Below are 23035 nucleotides of genomic sequence, written 5' to 3' on the forward strand. Positions count from 1 at the left end.
CTGTGAACAGAGATAAGTTTACTTCTTCTTTTCTAATTTGGATGCCTTTTGTTCCTTTTTCTTGCCTGGGGCTCTGGCTAGGACTTCTAGTACTATGTTGAATAAAAGTAGTGAAAGCAGGCATCCTTGTGCTGTTTCTGATCTTAAAGAAAAAGCTAATGGCTTTTCACCATTGAATATGATGTTAGCTGTGGGATTTTCATATATGGCCTTTTATGTGGAGGTAGTTTTCTTCTATTCCTAAGATTGTTGAGTGTGTTTATTATGAAAAGGTATTGAATTTTGTAAAATTCTTTTTCAGTATCAGTTGAGAAGATCGTGTGGGTTTTTTCCTTCATTCTGTTAATGTCGCGTATCACACTGATTTGATTTTTTAATGTTGAACTGTCCTTGCATTCCAGGAATAGATTCCACTTGTTCATGATGTGTATAAACCCGCGAAGCCATCTGGTCGTGGGGTTTTATTCACTGGCAGGTCTTTGATTATTGATTCAGTCTCCTTACTAGTTATAAACTTATTCATATTTTCTATTTATTCCTGATTCAGCCTTGGTAGGTTTTGTGTTTCTAGGACTTTGTCCATTTCATCTAGATTATCCAACTTGTGGACATACAATTGTTCATAGTACTATCTTACAATCCTTTTTTATATTTGGAAAATCAGTAGTAACATCTCTTCATTTCTGATTTTATAACTTGAATCTTCTCTTTTTTTCTTAGTCCTCTAGCTAAAGGTGTCAATTTTGTTGATCTTTGCAAAGAACCAACTCTTGTTTTCACTGATATTCTCTGTTTTTTTCTTTTGTTATGTTCATCTCTGCTCTAATCTTTATTATTTCTTTCCTTTGCTACATTTAGTCTTCATTTGTTTTTTTCTGTCCTACTTCCTTAAGGTTTAAAGTTAGGTGGTTGATTTGAGATCTTTCTTAATAAAGAAGAATGTAAGCATTTATAGCTATAAACCTTTCTTCTTAGCACTGCTTTCACTGCATCCCATAAGTTTTGGTATGTTATGTTTTCATTTTATTGTCTCAAGATATTTTTTTTAATTTTCCTTGTGAGTTCCTCTTTGCGCCATTGATTGCTTGAGAGTATGATGTTTAATCTCCACATATTTGTGAATTTTCTAGTTTTCCTTCAGCTGATGATTTCTAATTTCATTCCATTGGTATCAGAAAAGATACTTTTGTATGAGTTCAGTCTTTTAAATTATTAAGACTGGTGTTGTAGCCTAACATATGTAAGCTAACATATGTAGCCTAACAGCCTAACATTAAGACTGGTATCATGTAGCCTGTCCTGGAGAATGTTCCTTGTACACTTGAGAAAAATGTGTATTGTGCAAAGTGTTCTGTGTATGTCTTAGTTACAGTTGGTCTACAGTGTTGTCTTCTATTTCCTTATTGATCTTTTGTTTGGTGGTTCTTTATTGAAAGTGGTGTAATAGAGTCTCCTACTATGATTGTTGATGTCTGCTTCATATATTTAGGATCTCTAATATTTGCTGCATATGTTATAATTTTTATAGCTTTTTGGTGCACTGACCCTTTTATCATCATATAATATCCTTCATCTCTTTTAACAGCTTTTTAAACTTTAAGTCTGTTTTGTCTGATATTATTATAGCCACCCCTGCTCTCTTATTTGCATGGAGTGTCTTTGTCTATCCTTTCATTTTCAACCTATGAGTGTCCATAGATCTAAAGTGAGCTTCTTGTAGATAGAATATAGTTAGATCCTGTTTTTCTGTTCATTCTGCCAATCTGTGTCTTTTGATTAGGGAGTTTAATTCATTTATGTTTAAAGTAATCACTGATAGGGAACAACTTGGTTTTGCTATTTTGTTATTTGCTTTTTGTACATCTTCTGGGGGACTTCTGGTGGGCTGTGCTTCATTTCTTCCCTTAATGACTTCCTTTGTGTTTGACAAATATTTTGTAGTGACACATTTTAATTCTTTTTTCATTTCCTTTGTGTATATTCTATAGATTTTTTTCTTTGTGGTTATCATAGGGATTACATATAACATCTTAAAGTTATAACAATCTATTTTAAACTGAAACCAACTTACCATCAATATTGAAATTTTCTTCGGTTTTTGAGCCCTTACTATGGAGCAGACATTACAGCAGGTATTACTGTCTGCCTTCTACAAATGAGGAAACCAAAACACAAGGACAATAATTAATTAACCCAAAGCCACAAGAGCTATGAAGAAGCAAAGTCAGAATTCAGTCCAGGTCTGCCTCACCCTCCCAAATTCCACCCAGCACCATGAATAGTCTGAATTCCTGTTTCCTGTTCATTCATCATGTTGGGAGGGGTGGGCACATAGCTTTGTCAAAACTTGCAGCTGACTAGTCCCTTTCTTCTCCAAACACGTAATTGATGGCCTTTCTTTTTTATTTAACATTTAACATAGGTGTATATGCTAAAATGGAAACACAAGAATGGCAAAACAGAGTTCAGACTTGAAGGTGTACACATAGAAATACTAGTTTAAAAAAAATACTAGTTTTCTGTAGGCAACTCATACTGGAAATTTTCTTTAAAATTGTTAAACATTTTTTTCAGTAATGAAGCCAAACTTGGATTTGTTCATTAAAGTAGTAAGTATATATTTCCAGAAACACTCTAAGTTGGATTGTAGGGGGTTGTTTAATGAATACATGTTCTTTTTCTTTAACAGTTTACTGCCAGAAACATTAATTGGAAGTATGTGTTCCATTCATTTGTTGATATTTTATCGCCAAATTCTTGGAGATGTACTCCTGAAAGACAGGATGACCATGCAAAGTGCTGGTAAGGGTCTTTGCAATTTCCTTATGTACAATAATGCATCGTGCTTTGAGTACATGTAACCTATGCCATCCTTTATCTTCTGCTTCTGAAGGTGACATGTGGAATAAAATATTTAGGCTAGCATCAGTGTTAATCAAATACCTCAGATGCACAGCATCATACTCCATTGCGCTCCTGTGTATATCCAGTGTGAGCTCAGTATATATTCAGTTCTTTACAATATACATATTTTCACATTACAAATTCTGGAAATTCGAGATCTTAAAACTCAGAAATAATTATCTTTCCCCTCAATGGCTTGAATAACCTGTTTTTACCACATGTTTGACATGTACATCATCTTTTTGGGAAGAGACCAAAATCATCCAAAATAATTGGTTCTTATGCATGAAGTTTAAATATCAACAGATTAAGAAAAATTGAATAAAGGCAAGAGATATTCAGGTGTTCTATTTTTATTCTTGCAACTTCTTTGTGAGCTTGAAACTTTCCAGTAAACTGTTAAAAAATAATTTTAAAAATCAATGAGTTGTCACACATGCTTGAACTTGAAAAAATATATATGTGTGTTATAATAGTTGCCTCTAGGTGTGCCTAAGTGACTCAGTTGGTTAAGCATCCAACTCTTGGTTTTGGCTCAGGTCATGATCTCACAGTCCTGGGACTGAGCCCCGTGTTGGGCTCCATGCTCAGCACAGAGTCTGCTTGTCCCTCTCCCTCTGCTCCTGCCTCCCCTTCCCTTGGAATAAATAACTAAAATCTTTTTCAAAAATTGCCTCTAAAATAAAAAGTTTAATTTTAATGAATAGTCTTTGAGTTCAGTGAATCAGTAAGCAGATGTGTATCACATGCCTCCTATATTCCAGGCATTGTACTAGGCCCAGTGATGGATGTGACAGGCATGGGCATCCCTACTCTGGTGTAGTGACAGACTTCAAACACAAAATTATGTTTTCTTTCCAACCTTCTAAAAATAAGTGTTCTAAAGGAAGAAAGCCAACAGGAACATACTCTAGGAAGACCTCAGAGAAGTCTCTAGGCAATTAATAATTAAGATAAGGCCTGAGAGAGGAGTTAGAAGTCTGTGGGAAGAACATGTCTGGGCAGAGGGGCCAGTGTATCTTGAACACCTGAGGCAAGACAACCCAAGTAAACTGGAGGGATCACAGTTGAAAGCAAGCCAGCGTGGCTAGAGCAGAGTGAGTTAAACCAAGATCCCTAGCACTTGTAGACAAGTAGAGTTCATGGTTAGACAGGAGTCCTTTCCCAGGGACTTAGCGCCCGATAGGGAGATAGAAATGGAACTCTACATCAGGGAAGTACCACCATTTCTCAAAGAATAATTATAACTCCAAGGGAGGGACACTTTAAGCTTTTTCATCATCTCTTGCCTTTGAATTTATATCAACGACTAGAAAAACTTCATGAATGGTATGGCTTCTTAGAGAAGATAAAGCTTATTAGCTTTTCTGTTGGGAGGAAGTTACTCAGAACTGTTGTCTTCATTGAATCTGACCATCAGAATAAACCTGGTAAGACCTAGAGGAAGGATTTTTCTCTACTGGGGACACAAGACTGTAGACTGTATTGCCCACGCCATTTCAAGAGTGTCCTTCCCGCTGTGCTTCTTTGAACAGGCTTTTCATGTGCCATTATTTCTTGTGGAATATCAGTATTCTCCTACATGGTATTTAGGCCTATGGCTAGAATCCTCAACTCCTAATTTCTTTCATTTTCATCCACCACCATCCATTGACCGCAAACACCAGTTTTTTTTTTTAATTTTTTTATTTTAATAAACATATAATGTATTTTTATCCCCAGGGGTACAGGTCTATGAATTGTCTGGTTTACACATTTCACAGCACTCATCATAGCCCATACCCTCCCCAATGTCCATTTCCCCACCACCCTCTCCCGTCCCCCTTCCCCCCCGCAACCCTCAGTCTGTTTCTTGAGATTGAGTCTTTTATGGTTTGTCTCCCTCCCAATCCCATCTTTTCATTTTTTCTTTTCCTACCTCCCCCCAACCCCCCCGCCTTGCATCTCCACTTCCTCATATCAAAGAGATCATATGATAGTTATATTTCTCCGATTGACTTATTTCGTTAAGCATGATACCCTCTAGTTCCATCCACGTCGTCGCAAATGGCAAGATTTCATGTCTTTTGATGGCTGCATAGTATTCCATTGTGTATATATACCACATCTTCTTTATCCATTCATCTGTTGATGGACATCTAGGCGCTTTCCACAGTTTGGCTATTGTGGACATTGCTGCTATAAACATCCGGGTGCACGTGCCCCTTCGGAGCACCACGTTTGTATCTTTAGGATATATACCCAGGAGTGCAATTGCTGGGTCGTAGGGTAGCTCTATTTTCAGTTTTTTGAGGAACCTCCACACTGTTTTCCAGAGTGGTTGCACCAGCTTGCATTCCCACCAACAGTGTAGGAGGGTTCCCCTCTCTCCGCATCCTCGCCAGCATCTGTCATTTCTTGACTTGTTAATTTTAGCCATTCTGACTGGTGTGAGGTGGTATCTCATTGTGGTTTTGATTTGTATTTCCCTGATGCCGAGTGATGTGGAGCATTTTTTCATGTGTCTGTTGGCCATCTGGATGTCTTCCTTGCAGAAATGTCTGTTCATGTCCTCTGCCCATTTCTTGACTGGATTATTTGTTCTTTGGGTATTGAGTTTGATAAGCTCTTTATAGATTTTGGATACGAGCCCTTTATCTGATATGTCGTTTGCAAATATCTTCTCCCATTCTGTCAGTTGTCTTTTGGTTTTGTTAACTGTTTCCTTTGCTGTGCAAAAGCTTTTGATCTTGATGAAATCCCAATAGTTCATTTTTGCCCTTGCTTCTGTTGCCTTTGGCGATGTTCCTAGGAAGAAGTTGCTGCGGTGGAGGTCAAAGAGGTTGCTGCCTGCATTGTCCTCAAGGATTTTGATAGATTCCTTTCGCACATTGAGGTCCTTCATCCACTTTGAGTCTATTTTCGTGTGTGGTGTAAGGAAATAGTCCAATTTCATTTTTCTGCATGTGGCTGTCCAATTTTCCCAGCACCATTTGTTGAAGAGGCTGTCTTTTTTCCATTGGATATTCTTTCCTGCTTTGTCAAAGATTAGTTGACCATAGAGTTGAGGGTCTATTTCTGGGCTCTCTATTCTGTTCCATTGGTCTATATGTCTGTTTTTGTGCCAGTACCATACTGTCTTGATGATGACAGCTTTGTAATAGAGCTTGAAGTCTGGAATTGTGATGCCACCGACTTTGGCTTTCTTTTTCAATATTCCTTTGGCTATTCGAGGTCTTTTCTGGTTCCATATAAATTTTAGGATTATTTGTTCTATTTCTTTAAAAAAAATGGATGGGATTTTGATAGGGATTGCATTAAATGTGTAGATTGCTTTAGGTAGAATAGACATTTTCACAATATTTGTTCTTCCAATCCATGAGCATGGAATATTTTTCCATTTCTTTGTGTCTTCCTCAATTTCTTTCATGAGTACTTTATAGTTTTCTGAGTATAGATTCTTTGCCTCTTTGGTTAGATTTATTCCTAGGTATCTTATGGTTTTGGGTATGATTGTAAATGGGACTGACTCCTCAATTTCTCTTTCTTCTGTCTTGTTGTTAGTGTAAAGAAATGCGACTGATTTCTGTGCATTGACTTTATATCCTGACACTTTACTGAATTCCTGTATAAGTTCTAGCAGTTTTGGAGTGGAGCCTTTTGGGTTTTCCACATATAGTATCATATCATCTGCAAAGAGTGATAGTTTGACTTCTTCTTTGCCGATTTGGATGCCTTTAATTTCTTTTTGTTGTCTGATTGCTGAGGCTAGGACTTCTAGTACTATATTGAACAGCAGTGGTGATAACGGACATCCCTGCCGTGTTCCTGACCTTAGCGGAAAAGCTTTCAGTTTTTCTCCACTGAGAAGGATATTTGCGGTGGGTTTTTCATAGATGGCTTTGATAATATTGAGGTATGTGCCTTCTATCCCTACACTTTGAAGAGTTTTAATCAGGAAGGGATGCTGCACTTTGTCAAATGCTTTTTCAGCATCTATTGAGAGTATCATATGGTTCTTACTCTTTCTTTTATTAATGTATTGTATCACATTGATGGATTTGCGGATGTTGAACCAACCTTGCAGCCCTGGAATAAATCCCACTTGGTCGTGGTGAATAATCCTTTTAATGTACTGTTGGATCCTATTGGCCAGTATTTTGGTGAGAATTTTCGCATCTGTATTCATCAAGGATATTGGTCTGTAATTCTCTTTTTTGGTGGGATCCTTGTCTGGTTTTGGGATCAAGGTGATGCTGGCCTCATAGAATGAGTTTGGAAGTTTTCCTTCCATTTCTATTTTTTGGAACAGTTTCAGGAGAATAGGAATTAATTCTTCTTTAAATGTTTGGTAGAATTCCCCTGGGAAGCCGTCTGGTCCTGGACTTTTGTTTGTTTGGAGATTTTTGATGACTGTTTCAATCTCCTTACTGGTTATGGGTCTGTTTAGGTTATCTATTTCTTCCTGGTTCAGTTGTGGTAGTTTATACATCTCTAGAAATGTATCCATTTCTTCCAGGTTGTCAAATTTGTTGCCATAGAGTTGCTCGTAGTATGTTCTTATAATTGTTTGTATTTCTTTGGTGTTGGTTGTGATCTCTCCTCTTTCATTCATGATTTTATTTATTTGCGTCCTTTCTCTTTTCTTTTTGATAAGTCTGGCCAGGGGCTTATCAATCTTATTAATTCTTTCAAAGAACCAGCTCCTAGTTTTGTTGATTTGTTATATTGTTTTTTTAGTTTCTATTTCATTGATTTCTGCTCTGATCTTTATGATTTCTCTTCTCCTGCTGGGTTTAGGCTTTCTTTGTTGTTCTCTCTCCAGCTCCTTTAGGTGTAGGGTTAGGTTGTGTATTTGAGACCTTTCTTGTTTCTTGAGAAAGGCTTGCACTGCTATATATTTTCCTCTCAGGACTGCCTTTGTTGTGTCCCACAGATTTTGAACTGTTGTGTTTTCATTATCATTTGTTTCCATGAATTTTTTCAATTCTTCTTTAATTTCCTGGTTGACCCATTCATTTTTTAGAAGGATGCTGTTTAGTCTCCATGTATTTGCGTTCTTTCCAAATTTCCTCTTGTGATTGAGTTCGAGCTTCAGAGCATTGTGGTCTGAAAATATGCAGGGAATGATCTCGATCTTTTGGTACCGATTGAGACCCGATTTATGACCCAGGATGTGGTCTATTCTGGAGAATGTTCCATGTGCACTAGAGAAGAATGTATATTCTGTTGCTTTGGGATGGAATGTTCTGAATATATCTGTGATGTCCATCCGGTCCAGTGTGTCATTTAAGGCCTTTATTTCCTTGTTGATCTTTTGCTTAGATGATCTGTCCATTTCAGTGAGGGGAGTGTTAAAGTCCCCTGCTATTATTGTATTACTGTCGATGTATTTCTTTGATTTTGTTACTAATTGGTTTATATAGTTGGCTGCTCCCTTGTTAGGGGCATAGATATTTAAGATTGTTAGATCTTCTTGTTGGACAGACCCTTTGAGTATGATATAGTGTCCTTCCTCATCTCTTATTATAGTCTTTGGCTTAAAATCTAATTGATCTGATATAAGGATTGCCACCCCAGCTTTCTTCTGATGTCCATTAGCATGGTACATTGTTTTCCACCCCCTCACTTTAAATCTGGAGGTGTCTTCGGGTCTAAAATGAGTTTCTTGTAGGCATCATATTGATGGGTTTTGTTTTTTAATCCATTCTGATACCCTGTGTCTTTTGATTGGGGCATTTAGCCCATTAACATTCAGGGTAACTATTGAGAGATATGAATTTAGTGCCATTGTATTGCCTGTAAGGTGATTGTTACTGTATATTGTTTCTGTTTCTTTCTGATCTACTACTTTTAGGGTCTCTCTTTGCTTAGAGGACCCCTTTCAATATTTCCTGTAGAGCTGGTTTGGTGTTTGCAAATTCTTTCAGCTTTTGTTTGTCCTGGAAGCTCTTTATCTCTCCTTCTATTTTCAATGATAGCCTAGCCGGATATAGTATTCTTGGCTGCATGTTTTTCTCGTTTAGTGCTCTGAATATATCATGCCAGTTCTTTCTGGCCTGCCAGGTCTCTGTGGATAGGTCCGCTGCCAATCTAATGTTTTTACCCTTGTATGTTACAGACTTCTTTTCCCGGGCTGCTTTCAGGATTTTCTCTTTGTCGCTAAGACTTGTAAATTTTACTATCAGGTGACGAGGTGTGGACCTATTTTTATTGATTTTGAGGGGCGTTCTTAGCATCTCCTGGATTTTGATGTTTGTTCCCTTTGCCATATTAGGGAAATTCTCTCCAATAATTGTCTCCAATATACCTTCTGCTCCCCTCTCTCTTTCTTCTTCTTCTGGAATCCCAATTATTCTAATGTTGTGTCGTCTTATGGTGTCACTTATCTCTCGAATCCTCTCCTCGTGTTCCAGTAGTTGTTTGTCTCTCTTTTGCTCAGCTTCTTTATTCTCTGTCATTTGGTCTTCTATGTCACTAATTCTTTCTTCTGCCTCATTTATCCTGGCAGTGAGAGCTTCCATTTTTGATTGCACCTCATGAATAGCTTTTTTGATTTCAACTTGGTTAGATTTTAGTTCTTTTATTTCTCCAGAAAGGGCTTTTATCTCTCCGGAGAGGGTTTCTCTAATATCTTCTATGCCTTTTTCGAGCCTGGCTAGAACCTTGAGAATTGTCATTCTGAACTCTAGATCTGTCATGCTACCTATGTCTGTATTGATTAGGTCTCCAGCCTTCGGTACGGCCTCTTGTTCTTTTTTTTGAGGTGAGTTTTTCCGCCTTGTCATTTTGTCCAGGTAGGATTTGCTTTCTCCTGCTGTGGAATTCCGCTGTTCTTGGTGACTGAAGTTGGTTTTGGATCGGTTTCTTGTTGATCTTCTGGGGGAGGGGCCTGTTGTAGTGATTCTCAAGTGTCCTTGCCGCAGGCGGAATTGCACCGCCCTTGCCAGGGGCCGGGCTAAGGAATCCGCTCGGGTTTGCTTTCGGGAGCTTTTGTTCCCTGAGCGCTTTCCGTAGAGTTCCGGAGGACGGGAATGAAGATGGCGGCCTCCCAATCTCTCGGCCCGGAGGAGCCAAGAGCTTGGGGTTCCGCTCCTCAGTGCGCTCTCAGAGCAAAGCGCCCAATAGCCCCTCCTCCCTGGCTTGCGGTCGCGCCTCGAGGAAAGCAGTCAATTGTTGGAGCTGGAGAAAAGCGCCGGGTCGCTTTTGTCTCCGTGGCCTCCGGCCGCGCTCCGAGCCCACCCAGCCTGCGACCGGCACAAGGTAACCCTGGGCTTAGAGCTCACTCCTCGGCTTTGTCGCTATAGCTGGCTTCCCCGCTCTAATACCTGCGAGCTCTGCGGCACTCAGACACCCCCAGTCCTTCTGTGACCCCGCGGGTCCTGGGGTTATGCTGACCCCGCCTGGGTTTCCCCCCAGTTTAGCCTCTGGAGCGATGTCTCCCAGTGGAGCCGACTTTTAAAAGTCCCGATTTTGTGCTCCGTCGCTCCGCCGCTTGCCGGGTGCCGGCCCCTCCCCCCGGGGTCTATCTTCCCGTCGCTTTGGATTCACTTCTCCGCAGGTCCTACCTTTCAGAAAGTGATCGATTTTCTGTTTCTGGGATTGTTGCTCTTCTTCTCTTCGATTTCCCGTTGGATTTGTAGGTGTTCACAATGGTTAGATAAGCTATCTAGCTGATCTCCTGCTACCCGATGTCGTCTCAGCCTGCTACTTCTCCGCCATCTTGACTCCTCAAACACCAGTTTTGAGCTCTGATGAACTGGAGTCAGGACTGAGCAGCCTATCCCGCATCTCCTGTCCCCCAGCACTTACTGGTTCCTGCTCAGCCTTCTGAGAGCAGGGGTGCCTAACTGCTGCTGGTTAGGGGAACCTAACTGGTTCCATGTCTCTCTTTTTTTTTTTTTAAATTCCTGTATAGTTAATATACAGCGTTATATTAGTTTCAGGTGTACCATATAGTGATTCAACAATTTTATACCTTACTCAGTGCATAAGTGTACTCTTCAATCCCTTCATCTATTTCACCCATCCCACCCCACCCATCTCCCATCTGGTAACCATCTGTTCTCTATAGTTAAGAGTCTTTTTCTTAGTTTGTCTCTTTTCTCCTTTGTTCATTTGTTTTGTTTCTTAAATTCCACATGTGAGTGAACTTATATGACTTACTTTGCTTAGCATTATACCTTCTGGATCCACCCATGTTGTTGCGGATGGCAAGATTTCCTTCTTTTTTATGGCTGACTAATATTCCTGTGTATTTGTGTTTGCATGTGTGTATGTCTGTGAGTGTATCTCTTCTTTATCCATTCATCCGTCTGTGGATACTGGGCTGCTTCCATAATTTGGGTATTGTGAATAATGCTGCAGTAAACATGGGGGGGCACATATACCTTTTCAAATTAGTGTTTTCAGATTCTTTGGGTAAATACCTACTGGCGGAATTGCTGGATCATATGAAAATTCCATTTTTAACTTTTTGAAGAACCTCTACATTGTTTCCCACAGTATCTGCACCAATTTGCATTCCCACCAATAGTGCATGGAGGTTCTATTTTCTCCACATCCTTGCCAGTACTTCTTGTTTCTTGTGTTTTTTATTTTAGCCATTGCGACAGCTGTGAGGTGATATCTCATTGTGGTCTGTTGTTGTTTTTTTAGAGAGAGAGAGACTGCAAGTGGGTGGGGGAGGGGCAAAGGGGGAGGGAGAGAACAAATCTGAAGCAGACTCCACATGCATTTATATAAGCATGGAGCCTGGTGCAGGGCTCGATCTTGCAATTCTGAGATCATGATCTGAGCTGAAATCAAGATTTGGACACTTAACTGACTGAGCCACCCAGGTGCCCCTCTCACTGTGGTTTTGATTTTCATGTCCTTGATAATTAGTGATATTGAGCATCTTTTCATGTGTCTGCTGGCCATCTGGATGTCATCTTTGGAGAAATGTCTGTTTATATCTTCTGCCCATTTTTTAATTGGATTATTTGGCTTTTTGGTGTTGAGTTGTATAAGTTCTCTAACTAGTTCCTTTACCATACCACAGTTATATCATAAGGAGGAAAGAGAGATTGGAAAACAGCAAAGAAAGAACAAAATTTTTCTAGTTTTATTCTATTCAGAGCTACTTTACTTTCACCCTAAAAGCTCTATCTACTTGGTACAAGACTCATATCAGAACTCCCTGGGATATGAATGTAGATGTGGATGGAGGTTGAGCAGACAGCTTTGAGCCCTCCTAGAGGTTAAGCTCTGTGGAATGTGTTATCGACAAATCATGTGGCACAATAATTTTCATCTGAATGAATGTTTTTATGTCTGTTGCAGTCAAACACATTGGATAAAGTTTATATAAAATCCTTTTTGTTCTTTTGTATTTCAGATTTAATTAGTAACCCTGTGTTGGCCACCTTCCCCAAGCTCTTGGAGCAGCCCGACATGATGGACGCACTCAGGGTGGGTAGCACACATCATGATGGAAACCGGATGGTTGACTCTTGTTTATTCCGTGACTTAAGATGGCCACTGATTGTGTCCTAAGAGCAAAAATCCAAAATGGTTTGTTAGACAAATCAACTGACCTTTCAGAGAAGAATCAGGGCACGCGTATCATTTTTTATTTTGATTCAACATATACTGTCTGCTATATGAAATAGCAACTGGGTATTAGTTTCAACCCTATGAAATCTCTAATTTCAGCCATTTTTTGAACTTAATTTATCAGAGTCAACAAATAGTAGGAGTCCATTATGCCTGCAAGATAGTTCTCCAATTCCATGATAAGTGCCATCAGGGATGTATAATTCAGGTCCTTGAAGATTTAAAGAGGGCAGCAAATGAGGATCAGGAACCTATTTCATAAGAGCTCCTCGGTGAGATAGACCTAATAAAAAGCTGGGGCCAAGTCGGATTTTGACATGCTGAGATAGGAGAGAAGACATTACAGGTAGAAGGATCAGCAATGAGCCAACATTTTGAAGCAGGAAGGAATAGAGAGTATTCTGTTTGCTTTTAAGAAGAGCAAAGGATCCAGTTTGGCATGTAGAATGCCATCGGCAGGTGGGCAAAGTGGATCGGAGTCTCACATTGAGTCTTCACACCGTGAAGAGGGTGTATGGAAGGCGATGGGTAATCTGTTCTGCTTTTGGAAAGCCTCTGATACATGGGCAGAAAAGTACCTGTGCAGGAGGGAGGTGAGCTGTGCTAGGAGGTGATTCCTGTCAATAAGGATAGAAATCCTGTGGGCCTGACAGAGAAATAGAAGCAATCACCAACGAAGACTTTTACTAGACTTTCAAGCTGATTTCATGTGTTGGTTTGGCTAGGTTTGGCATGTCAACAGTAACGATGAAGTTTTCTGCAAAAAGACTTAATGGCATATGACTATCCATAATTTCAGACAAGTTCATTTGACACTAGCGTTAGGTAATGCAGAATTTCTCTTTTTTCTTCTATAAAGTCATTAGTATCATAATATCTATTCATTATACAGAACACAGGTCCATTGATTCACTCAACAAGTATTTTGCAAGAGCTCACTGTGGCTGTGGCACTCTGTAAGTGCTGGCATTTTTCTCCAGGTGTGTAACACTCTTAGAACCTGGAGCTTTAGCACTAATCTCATCTAAAGTCGCATTTCCTGATGAGCAGATAGCCCAGACAAGTGCACTGCAGGTCAGCTCTGGGTGTGTCCAGATCCCCCATAAGCTCAAGAAAAGGCATATAGGTAAAGTTGTATACAGACATTATTAAAGTGGGGGGGAAAAAACCATTTGAGTTGTAGTAAGTGTATTTAAATATATATATTTACATTTATATATCTGCCTATAAAACTGTCTGGAAGAATATACTCTAGAAAGGTAATACTGATGACCTCTGGGTCATGAGTTATTTTGTTTATCTGTATCTCACTTTTCCATAGTTAATTATCTGTATGGTAAATAATAAAAATAAATAAGAGTGTTTTATTCCTATACTCTTGAGCCCTGTCTTCACGGCATACCTTGTTACTTAGGATAAACCGGCCTGAGAGGTGGTAGCTAATACAGGTTGATTTCTCACTCATGGTACCTTTCCAGCATGAATCAGTAGAGGACCCTTCTCCATAGTCACACAAGCATGCAGGCTGGTGGAGGCTCCACTTCTTTATAGCATCATCTAGAACAAGTGGCTTCCTCTGTTGCCAGTTGCACATGTAGGAAAAAAAGAGAATAGAGGATTGTCCTTGGACTTTCCACTGCCTTTGCCCTGAGGGGGCATAGGCCATTTCTGCTCACATTTCATTGACCTGTCACATGGCCCCACTTAACAGAGAGCTGGGAGATGGAGTCTTCTGTTTGCTCCAGAAGGAAGGAAGAAGTAGGTGTTGGTGTAGAGTAGTAACTCCCCCTACCGCCCCCCCAACACACACATGTTTGCTCTTCGCCACTGAGTTACTATAAGTGAAACACCTTACGGCTTGCTGGCAGCTCAGTGAAAAATGAGGTGGGACCTTGACACAACAAACAATAGGCACATTTTACCAGATGTTAAGTCTAAAGTTGCTAAGTGATGGTCATGTGAAGCCAGATACCTTTTTAAAAGTTTATATCATGAAGTATGTGAGCCTCCTAGAGTCAACTTAGCTAAGTTTAGTTTGTTGGTGGTGTTTTAATAATAATAATAATAGTACCTGCCTGTTCAGTAAAGCACACTGGCTCTCTAAGGGTCCTCTTCAAACTCTCCAGGACCCATAGGTGCTGCAATCAATAGGTTGGTGGACCCCAGTCTCAGAAGGTAGCTCTTCCATGGTAATAACTGACCATTCATGGTAACAGATCATGGTAAATGGGACCATTCCAAGACGTGGCTCATTAGGGGTACAGCCTGTGATCTCTTGGAAGGAAATGTCTCCTTCATTTCAGGGAGACTCTTGTTCTTGGTGCCATATGTCATCTTCACCCTGGGACCTCCCTACTGAGACAAGGGCTGATGCTTTCATGGGATCCGTGACATCAGGCACCAAAAGGAAAATCCCTGCAGGCAGGCACAAAACAGAGGCCTGGAGTAATGGACACATTCCCCCCTTGCTCACAGTTTGCCCAGAACTGGAGCTGAGAAAGTCTTCAATTCATACTTCTGTGGGATTAATTGAATACTGGGTTGTTTTTTTTGTTTGTTTGTTTGTTTGTTTGTTTTACTTTTAATTTTTTTAAAGAAGCTTGTGTGAAGCTTTGTGGGCAGATTGGGATGTTTGCAAAGCTGTACTTCATTTTCTCTCCCCCAATCCCTGTCATCATCACCATAGACAGAATTGCAGAGAAATATGGTATTTGGCAGAGTTCTCTATTTTCATTATTATCTGACCTTAAAACCTTAGTAGTATTTTACTGTTCAGGCACTATGTTTCTGCATTTTCATGGATATGGTTGATGTTTCACTGATTCTGTTCTTAAATTTGTTCTAGCTTGGAAGAATCATGATGGTTCCACGGTAGCTTTCACTGCCTGGTGGGTCTGGTTCTGGTCGTTAACAGCAGGTGCCTACAGATTCACTTTTTACACGTGTAGGGTCCTGTGTAGAGTGTTTTTAACCCTGTCCATACATTTAATTACCATGAAGTTGCAGAAGTGTGGCATAGGCTTGTGAATACTGGGATTAATATAACGTATTGATTTGCTTTTTAGAGTTCATGGGCTGAGAAAGAAAGCACATTAAAAAGATCAGAGAAGGTAATGTGATTTTCCACACTGAACTGAATATTTGCAGTGCTCACTATTTGCTTACACATGCTAATAATACCTCTGTCTTAGCCAAAGTAACCATAGTCATAATCCCTCTTAGCCAGTTAATCTGTGTCATCGTGGTTGCAGAGACATGTTCCAAGAAGAATAAGGGTGAGCAATTCCCAATGTGAAAAGAAACACTTGATCAAAACTATTGTTTCAGATGACTGAGTGTTATTTGAGGAGAAGTTTCTAAAGAAAGTCTCCAGTTGGCTATCCTCTTTCTCTTACTTTAAAAAAATTCCTCTAGCTCTCAAAGTCCGTATTGCTTAAGGAGAAGGAAAAGGGAAATTGGCCTAACCAGTGTAATACACTGAAAAAATGTATGGCTCATGCTTACGTCACCATAGAAGCTTGGTGATTACCCAACAGAGCTTGTATTAACCAGTGAGTAATGGCTTCACTGCTCTGATCCAGGGTTGACCAACTTTTTCTATAAAGAGTCACACAGCAAATATTTGGAGTTTGCAGGCTGTGCGGTCTCTGGTACAATATACTCACCTCTGCCGGTGCAGCATGAAGGCAGCTGCAGACTGCGTTTAAACTCTGAGCCAGGCTGTGTTTCTCTAAAACTTTATTACAAAAACAGATAGAGGGCTGCATTTGACTCATGGTCCATGGTTTTTGGACTTCAGGTCTAAAGTGTTAATTATCTACAAGGAACATGGGAGAGCAAACCAAAACTCCTAAAAATTTTTAAGAAGCATAAACTGTGTATTATACATAATATATGTGGTTATACACACGCAGATACACACACTATTTATTGTAAAATTGTGTTGTATCCTTATTTGCACTTCCATTTGACCGTACCGTCTACACTTGACCTTTGCCAAAACTGGCAGGTTTAATGCTTTTCTAGGACAGCAGTGGACAAGGTGCTGGGCCTCAGGTCTGTACAAATGGCCCCCCCACACGTGGTTGCTTGGAGGGCCACATCTATGTGTGGATCTGCTGTGTATAGATATCTCTCCTTCAGACTGCCGTGCTCCCTGAGAGTCCCACCCCAGCCTGTCAGTGTCAGGGGTTGACTGGTCGTGTCCGTACTGCAGCACTCTTGCTTTCTGGAAAGAGTCTACACATTCTTACTCCTGGGGTCTCCTTTCTCTGGATTTCATGCCACCCTTCTCTTACATCAACTTGACATTGTCTCTGATATGCTGTAATCGAATTAAGTGACTACAGCTGACTTCACATTGTGTTTTAGTTGTGTTTACCTAGAACCACACCCTTGTCGCCAGAATTAGATTTCAGCACCCCAGTGTCCTCGATGGAATGTGTGAGACACCCTCAGGGGAGCTTAGGAGACATGCTGGTCCCAAGTCTTTCCCAGGCTCCTAGGGGGAGCAGCTCATCTCTCCCCCATAATGACTCTTGCTTGCTTCTCCTTCAGAGAGTGCTGTTTCCTGACTGAGCAGCTGGTTCACAGCCTGTTCCTTGCCACACACTAATGGCACCCTCCACCCCACCCCTTAGATGGATTTTAGTTTACAGAGTTCATAGTATTTAACACTTAAAAAGTAACGATATGAATCATTTCACATTTATCTATGGTGGTGGTGTTTTCCCAGAGAGACAAAGAGTTCCTGAAGGCCACGTTTCTCCTTGTCTACCATGACTGTGTGATCCCTCTTCTGCACTCCACACTCCTGCCCCCGTTCAGGTGGGCAGAAGAGGAGACAGAGGCTGCCCGGTGGAAAGTTATTGCTGACTTCCTTAAGCAAAACCACGAAAACGAGGGCGCCCTCCAAGCTCTGCTGTCACCAGATGGAGTCCACGAACCTTTCGACATTTCAGAGCAGACATATGACTTCTTGGGTGAAATAAGAAAGAACGCAGCCTGACATTGGTGACCCTTGACCCTCAGCTTCCCACTAATCTGATGGACCCTCCTTGATGACCTGAATAAAACGACAGGACCAAAAGTAACTGTCACGTTATCACTTGGGCTTTATTCTTTTTTGTACAGACCACATTCTATAAGAAATACTTACCTGATAATTTGAATATGTGTTAACACAATAAAATACATTTTATATGGAGTGCCATTATTGAAATTTAGAGAAAGTGTTTTTCAAAACCAACTAACTTAAATTTAAGTTGACTATATCCATAGATTTGTATAAAAGCAAGATTTTATCAAAAGCTAAATTTATGATAATTCAAGAAAGTGAAAATACAAATAAGCTGTTGGGACTACATCAAAATAAAAAGCTTCTGCACAGTGAAGGAAACAATAGAACTAAAAGGCAACCTACTGAATGGGAGAAGATACTTGCAAATGACATATCCAATAAAGGGTTAATATCCAAAACATATAAAAAATTGATATAACTTCGTACCCAAAAAACAATCCAGTTAGAAAATGGTCAGAAGGCACGAACAGACATTTCTCCAAAGAAGACACCCAGATGGCCAATGACACATAAAAAGATGCTCCACATCACTCATTATCAGGGAAATGCAAATCAAAATACAATGAAATATCACCTCATACCTGTCAGAATGGCTAAAATCAAAAACACAAGAAACAAGTGTTGGTGAGGATGTGGAGAAAGGGGAACCCTTATGCACTGTTGGTGGGAGTGCAAACTGGCACAGCCACTGTGGAAAACAGTACGGAAGTTCCTCAAAAAATTAAAAATAGAACTACTCTACAATCCAGTAATTGCACTACTGGGTATTTACCCCCAAAACACAAAAACTAATTCCAAAGGATATTTGGAATTATGTTTTGTTTTGTTTTTTTAAAGATTTTATTTATTTATTTGACAGACGGAGATCACAGGTGGGCAGAGTGAGAGGGGGGAAGCAGGCTCCCCGCTGAGCAGAGAGCCCAATGTGGGGCTTGATCCCAGAACCCTGGGATCATGACCTGAGTGGAAGGCAGAGGCTTTAACCCACTGAGCCACCCAGGCGCCCCAACACCTCTATGTTTATAGCAACATTATTCACGATAGCTAAACTATGGAAAGAGCCCAAGTGTCCATCAGTAGATGAATGGATAATGAAGATGTGGTATATACATACAATGGAATATTTTCCAGCCATAAAAAAGAATGAAATCTTGCCATTTGCAACAACATGGATGGATCTAGAGGGTATAATGCTGAGGGAAATTAGTCAGAGAAAGACAAATGCTATATGATCCCACTCATGTGGAATTTAAGAAAATAAATGAGCAAGGGAGAAAAGAGAGACAAACCAAGAAACAGAATCTTAACTATAGAGAACAAAGTAATGTTTACCCTAAGTAAAGTAGTGGGGACAGGGGAAATAGGGGATGAAAATTAAAGAGTGCACTCATCATGATGAAAAAAATAAAATGATTCAGAAAAAGAAAGTGAAAATACAATCCACAGAATGGGAGAAAATAATTGCAAATCATCTCGGGTTTAAGAAGCTAGTATCTAGCATATATCATTGTATGATTATTGCTAATAAAATTTATATTGTGAAATGAAGGGGAAATCAGAGAAAATTGTGCTGTTAATCACTTGATACAATCTAGTATTTGAATGTGCTTTTCCAAATTAGATATAAAAGAGAGATCTGGTTTTGCCTTTTCAAGTCTGTATAAGTGCTCAGGGGCGCCTGGTGGCTGAGCTGGTTGAGCACCTGACTCTTGGTTTCAGCTCAGGTCCTGATCTCACGGGTTCTGGGATCCAGCCCCACGTCAGACCCCACACTTAGCAGGGAGTCTGCTTGAAGATTCTTTCCCTCTGCCCCTCTCCTCTCTCTCTCTCTCTCTCTCTCTCTCTCTCTCTCTCGTATGTAGGCGTGCATGCTCTTTCTCTCAAATAAAATAAATAAATCTCAGGGTGCGTGGGTGGTTCAGTCAGTAAAGCATCTGCCTTCAGCTCAGGTCATGATCTCAGGGTCCTAGGGTCAAGCCCTGCATCAGCTCCCTGCTCAGCGGAAAGCCTGCTTCTCCCTCTCCCTCTGCCTGCTGCTCTGCCTGCTTGTTCTCACTCTGTCTCTCTGTCAAATAAATAAATAAAATCGTTAAAAATCAATCAATCAATCTCAAGCCCATATTATAGTGTTCTTTCAAAAAAAAAAAATGCTTTCAGACTTTGAGGAATGAGTTAACCCACCCCTATGTCAAAGAACAAAGGTTTTGTTGTATTTCAAATAAACTTCTGACTGCTGGTGAGTTGTACCAAGCCTTCACTGTCAGTAGTAATAGTACAGCTGGCATTTATGAAATTCCTACTGTGCATGTTCACAGTTAACTAGGTTAATCCCCACAACTACTATCAGAAGTAGGTACCGGTTTGTTCCTGTAATACTGCTGAAGCAACAGGTTAGGGAGGCTAAGCACTTTGTCCAATGTCAGAGTAAACAGCGCAGCTAATATACCAAGTAGAGCTATCAAGTATAATTTTCTGCAACCAAAGATACTCCTCTCATCAGGACAAAGGTTGAGGAATTGCATGTGCAAATAAAACATGAGCGGACCATTTGGCAAAAAACATGACCAATTCGAGTTTAACCTAAATAGCCCAAGTACGAACTGAGGTACTTTTTCTGCCCACAAGCTGCCTTAGAAGAGGCATTTACTTGTAGAGAGCCGTCGTATCATGAAACTCCTCAGCTTTGTCTTAGCTTGCCCTAAACCCTTAATCTAAACCCCACTTGGGCCTTCATCTCAGAAATTAACATGGTGTGACAGGGGTCCCAGCCACAAATCTGACAAGGGAACTTGGCCTTGAAAAAGTGATTTCACTATAACTCCAAAAGGGGTTTTCTGGAAATCTCTCCGTCTCCGCTCCATGCCGTGTGGGCAACTGGACGTCCAGACACCATTCATATGGCCGTCGTGATACAGCTGCCCCATCCCCTTCCCAGGCACTGCCTCCCCAAGTCCTGCTTCAAGGGAAAGGGGTTCCCGCCTTTCCAAACGGAGGTGGCGAGAGTGTGTGCAGGGACTTTTCCCCATTCTGTCACTAAGCTGCCTCATCTAAGGTCCCTGTAGTCTTGTTTGAAGGCACCATGAAACCAGGTCACTCGCCATTGTGAAGGTCATATTTTTGTAGAATCTTTACTTTTTTTTTTTAGATTTTATTTATTTGCTTGAGAGAGATGGTGAGTGGGAGAGAGAGAGCACAAGCTAGGGAGAGGGGCAGAGAGAAATGGAGAAATCTCCCCGCTAAGCAGGGAGCCTGATGTGGGACTTGATCACAGGACCCAGGGATCATGACCTGAGCCAGAGGCTTTAACCCACTGAGCCACCCAGAGGCCCCTTTGTAGAATCTTTAATTACCTATTCTACCTTTTTTTTTTTTTTAATCACTTCGCTTAGTATTAAACCAGAGGTTGGGCATTTTGAATGAAAGAAAATATTGCTGGTGAATTCCTTTCAGCGAAATGTACGCATGAAAAGGGCAAGCTTTCTTTGGAGTGCGTTTTCAGACTGTCTTCTGTGTTCATTTGAAATGTGTCATGATTAACAAATAGGAGCAACTTCATAGTCTCTGACACATGAGGAAAATACGGGAACATGGGAGAAAACAGTTTCAAAAATGATTAGGCCAAAAAGCGAGGAGGCATGAAGGCAGTTAATGTAAGTGGAGGCGACAGTTCCTCAGGGGTGAGCCCATCTCTGCCATTGAGAGACTCCACATTCTCTCTTCAGTCAATGGAATCTTTTTAAAAAAAAAAAATAATGAAACCTCCCTGGCTTTTTAAATGTCACTTTCTAGCTTCCAAAACAGGAAGAGGTTGTCAGGCAGCCAAAAACATCCTGGAAATGAGTCCTGGGGTCTGTTTCAAGGAGCGTGACTTGGCAACGCAGAATTAATTGTGAGAGCCTTAGTGGGGGAGCAGCAATGGGGGGTTAGCAGGCCTTTGGCGAATGACCCCGTATGTGCTGCCTTCCTGTGAGGCCATGGGGACTCTGCGCTTCAGAACCACTGGGGTGCAGGGCAGGGATTTGACACTGGAAACTACATGGCCCTCTTTCCCCCAACCTCCCCACCTCTTATGAGTGACTGAGTGTCAGATCCCTCAGATCCACTGGAGGTGAAAAATGATTCCCTTGTCTGCGTGCATGGGCTGGATGGTGAGGGGACAGGGCGTGGACTGAAGAGCGGGGACAGTCTCTGTCTCGAGTGGTTTTTCTGGTGTGAGGTATGGGGCCAGAACAACTCGCAGGGAACCATTGGAAATACACCACACACAAACAGAGCAGGTTTAACTTGCCAACCCAGTAGCATCTGGGAAACCCATCAGCAGAGGGAGGGAACTGGAAGTGTCATCCACCGGCCGAGGGCTTTGTCACTTTGCAGGATTATAGGATATCCTTTGCCGTGACCTGGCCCCGCTTCCTCTTGTGTGAAGCCTTCCAAGTTGGGAGGTTCTCTTGGGGCGTGGAAGTGATCAGCGCTAGCTATCACCCAGCTGCTTTCTGTTTTGTTTCCTCAAAGCAGAGAACCAGAGCCTGCACCCTCCTTCCTTAAGGCCCTGTGCATCTGAGGTTTGTATCATCCGTTCCTTTATTCATTCAGCGGGTACTCCCTGAGCACCTACTATGCTCCGGGCACAGAATTCAACTTTGAGGACGCAGGGCGGCGGGGCGGGGGGCAGCCCTGACCCGATCCCTGTCCTAACTTACGAAGCATGAGGTAGACAGTAATCACACACAAGAACCACGAAGGAAGAGCACAGGCCTTTCGAAGAGGCTCTCCTTGTGTCTTTTTATTGTTGCTGTTCCACCACATTCCGACACTGCCGTGGCCCAGACTGTTCATAGCACCACAGCAGGCCCAAGTAAGTGGCCGGGGTAGCTATTTTTCCTGATCTGCCTCCTTCCTCCCCCAACTCAGCTGTCTGACCCTTGGGGACCAGCTTGATTCCAGTCAGTGTTCGGACGTGTGCCTGACTATCCCGCCACCCGCTCTGCAGCTCAGGAACGCATGGGTTTGACAACCTAGTATCTCTCAACACCAGACTCACTGTCAACTGCTGATACTTGAACATGGTCGTCAAATAGATTTGGAGAGGGAAGGTGTGTTGGGGCCCTAAGTGAGTGGCAGGTGAAGGGCTGCGCCCTCTGACTAAGGAAAATGGCGGCCTCGGGCTGTATGCCTCCCCTACGGCACACCAGATGAGGGCGCGCAGGTCTGGAGGCAGCAATGCAAAACGAAAAATCATTAATGGAATACAGCTCAAATTCAGGACTTTGGTAGTGTGTCTATCACTTAGTCTATTCCTCATGCTCGGGAGACAGACTGGACCTTAACCTGCTCACTTGTGTCTGGCTTTGCCAGCAAAGATTGACTTTGCAGAACTTTGTCCTTTCGAAGAAGCCATTTTGGGGGATAGCTGAAAAAGGCTCCAAGCTTTCTGAGCTCTCCTCCAGGTAGGTATCTCTGTCGCAGTGAGTCCTT

At 41.4% G+C, this 23035-nt stretch overlaps 1 protein-coding gene across 2 annotated transcripts in view; it reads left to right on the plus strand.

Moving 5' to 3' along the window:
- NPHP1 (nephrocystin 1) overlaps nucleotides 1-17706 on the plus strand; it is a 66187-nt gene extending 48481 nt beyond the window's left edge. For both annotated transcript variants that reach the window (XM_080812791.1, XM_080812792.1), the window contains exons 17-20: nucleotides 2690-2802; nucleotides 12263-12336; nucleotides 15546-15590; nucleotides 17216-17706. In XM_080812791.1, the coding sequence (XP_080668917.1) occupies nucleotides 2690-2802; nucleotides 12263-12336; nucleotides 15546-15590; nucleotides 17216-17488 (505 nt within the window). In that variant the 3' untranslated portion in view covers nucleotides 17489-17706. The remainder of the gene's footprint in view (nucleotides 1-2689; nucleotides 2803-12262; nucleotides 12337-15545; nucleotides 15591-17215) is intronic.
- Nucleotides 17707-23035: the final 5329 nt, after the last annotated feature.

Source organism: Martes martes (genome assembly GCF_963455335.1).
Source record: "Martes martes genome assembly, chromosome: 9".
Taxonomy (NCBI): Eukaryota; Metazoa; Chordata; class Mammalia; order Carnivora; family Mustelidae; genus Martes; species Martes martes.